At 65.9% G+C, this 1,735-nt stretch overlaps 1 protein-coding gene across 1 annotated transcript in view; it reads right to left on the reverse strand.

The window, feature by feature from the left end:
* Window positions 1–599: 599 nt before the first annotated feature.
* Window positions 600–1,735, reverse strand: part of LOC103904685 (actin filament-associated protein 1-like 2) — a 4,976-nt gene continuing 3,840 nt past the window's right edge. Inside the window, exons 11-16 of the mRNA XM_019473903.1 lie at window positions 1,661–1,728; window positions 1,447–1,567; window positions 1,230–1,338; window positions 929–1,066; window positions 655–815; window positions 600–608 (exon numbers count right to left, since the gene is read on the reverse strand). Coding sequence (XP_019329448.1) covers window positions 600–608; window positions 655–815; window positions 929–1,066; window positions 1,230–1,338; window positions 1,447–1,567; window positions 1,661–1,728 — 606 coding nt within the window. The remainder of the gene's footprint in view (window positions 609–654; window positions 816–928; window positions 1,067–1,229; window positions 1,339–1,446; window positions 1,568–1,660; window positions 1,729–1,735) is intronic.

Below are 1,735 nucleotides of genomic sequence, written 5' to 3' on the forward strand. Positions count from 1 at the left end.
CTGTGCCCGAAAACCAAGGTGCTGGGATGGGCGAGAAGGCAGCGAGCCTGCGAGGGGCTCGCCGCCCTCCAGCCCTCGCGCCGGAGAAACTAGAAACCCACAGACAGAGAGTTTACATGTATATATATATATATATATAAAAAAAATAGATGTGTGTAGCTGTAGCGTTGATACTGATGGTTAAAAAACAGATACCAGGCTGGTCCTGCACGATCCACGCGCAGCCCTACGTTCTGCTGAGAGATGCCCAGTCCGGCAGGTACGTCTGTGGGGCGGGTGCTGCCCCCGGGCTGCTGCAGCGCTGGTCACATTGCAGACTTCATCTCCCACTCCTGGAGAGCGGCCGAGATGGGTGGTCACCCCCCTGCGTCCCAGCGCCACGTGTGGTACCCGGCTCACCTTAACTCTGCCCACCCCACGCAGCTCCCGGCTGGTACCTTTCTCTTCTGCAGCACTTTTCCCTTCTCGACGATGACCGGGGAGGGGGATGGCTTCAGGGCGCTCTTCGCCGACGCGGTGCGCTTCAACAGCGGCGTGAGGAATGAGCCCTGCTGGAAAAACGCAGCGGAGAGAGCGTGAGGCCTGTCCTCCCGAACCCTTCACACTCCCTGCAGCCTGTGCCCTCCCCGCTGCCTCTCCCCGGTGCCCCCCCACCTCGGAGCCAGCCGAGCTGGTGGTGGCGGCGATGTGGCCCTTCAGCGACTTGCCGATGGCCAGCAGGTTCATCTCGGAGCCGGCTTTCAGCCTGCCCTTCATGCGGCAGGCCCTCTCCAGCTGCCCCACCTTCTCCTCCAGCTTGGGGAAGGCTCTCTTCCCTGCAAGGACAGCAGGGGCACTGCCAAGCCCAGGCACCCCTCGACCCCGCCGGCTGCTCAGGCAAGGGCCAGGCACCCCCCGGCACAGGGGCAGAGCCCCTCTGCGGTCCTACCGATGAGGATATCCAGCCCGTCCCGAGCCCCTTTCCTCTCGGGCAGCGTCAGGGTGCGCTGGGACCGGGAGAGATCCCTGCTCCGGAGCTCGGGGCTCACCTTCGCCCGCTGCGGGCTGGCAGCCCTGCCCCGGAGAGCTGGGGAGGAAGGGCAGAGGAAGGATGCTTGGGAGGAAGGGCAGAGGAATCACGGCACATCACCGTGCTCGTGGGCACCGCAGCCTCCATCCCAGCACGTGGGGCTGGGGTACATGGGGGAACCCTGCTGCTCCCCTGGATGGAGCATCCAGCCCCTGCTCACCTGCCTGCGAGGGCAGGGCGCTGCCTGGAATGTTGCTGCAGGCACCGGTGGGCAGCGCAGACACTGGTCTCTTGCACTGCCCTTGCACTGCTCGGTCCAAGCTCTGCTGCTGCGGAAGGAAGCCCGGGAGAAGCCCATGGGCCAGTGGACGGTGGGAGCCTGTCCCCCTCACCCTGGGCCTCGCACGGGGGTGCCAAGGTGCATCAGCGGAGGTTACCAGCTGCTGCAGCCGCTCCACGTTGGAGTAGAGGTGCTTGGGGGTCTCGGCTGGCGGGAGCTGCCTGAAGGGGTCGTCCATGTAGGCGTTGGGGTTCGGGACACGGCGTAGCAGCAGCCCGCTGCAAGCAGGAGGGGGGTCCCATTACTGCCCGCGGCCCTGCAGCAGAGCGGGAGGGCTGGGGCCAGCTGTGCCCTGGCCAGTGTCTCCTTACCCTGCAGCAGGGCAGCTGCTGGCATCGCCCAGCCTGGAGGTCTCGGTGCAGGGGCTGTTGCCGGCCGGCTCCCCT

The sequence above is a fragment of the Aptenodytes forsteri genome, unplaced genomic scaffold (assembly GCF_000699145.1).
Source record: "Aptenodytes forsteri isolate BGI_AS27 unplaced genomic scaffold, ASM69914v1 Scaffold168, whole genome shotgun sequence".
NCBI classification, from domain to species: domain Eukaryota; kingdom Metazoa; phylum Chordata; class Aves; order Sphenisciformes; family Spheniscidae; genus Aptenodytes; species Aptenodytes forsteri.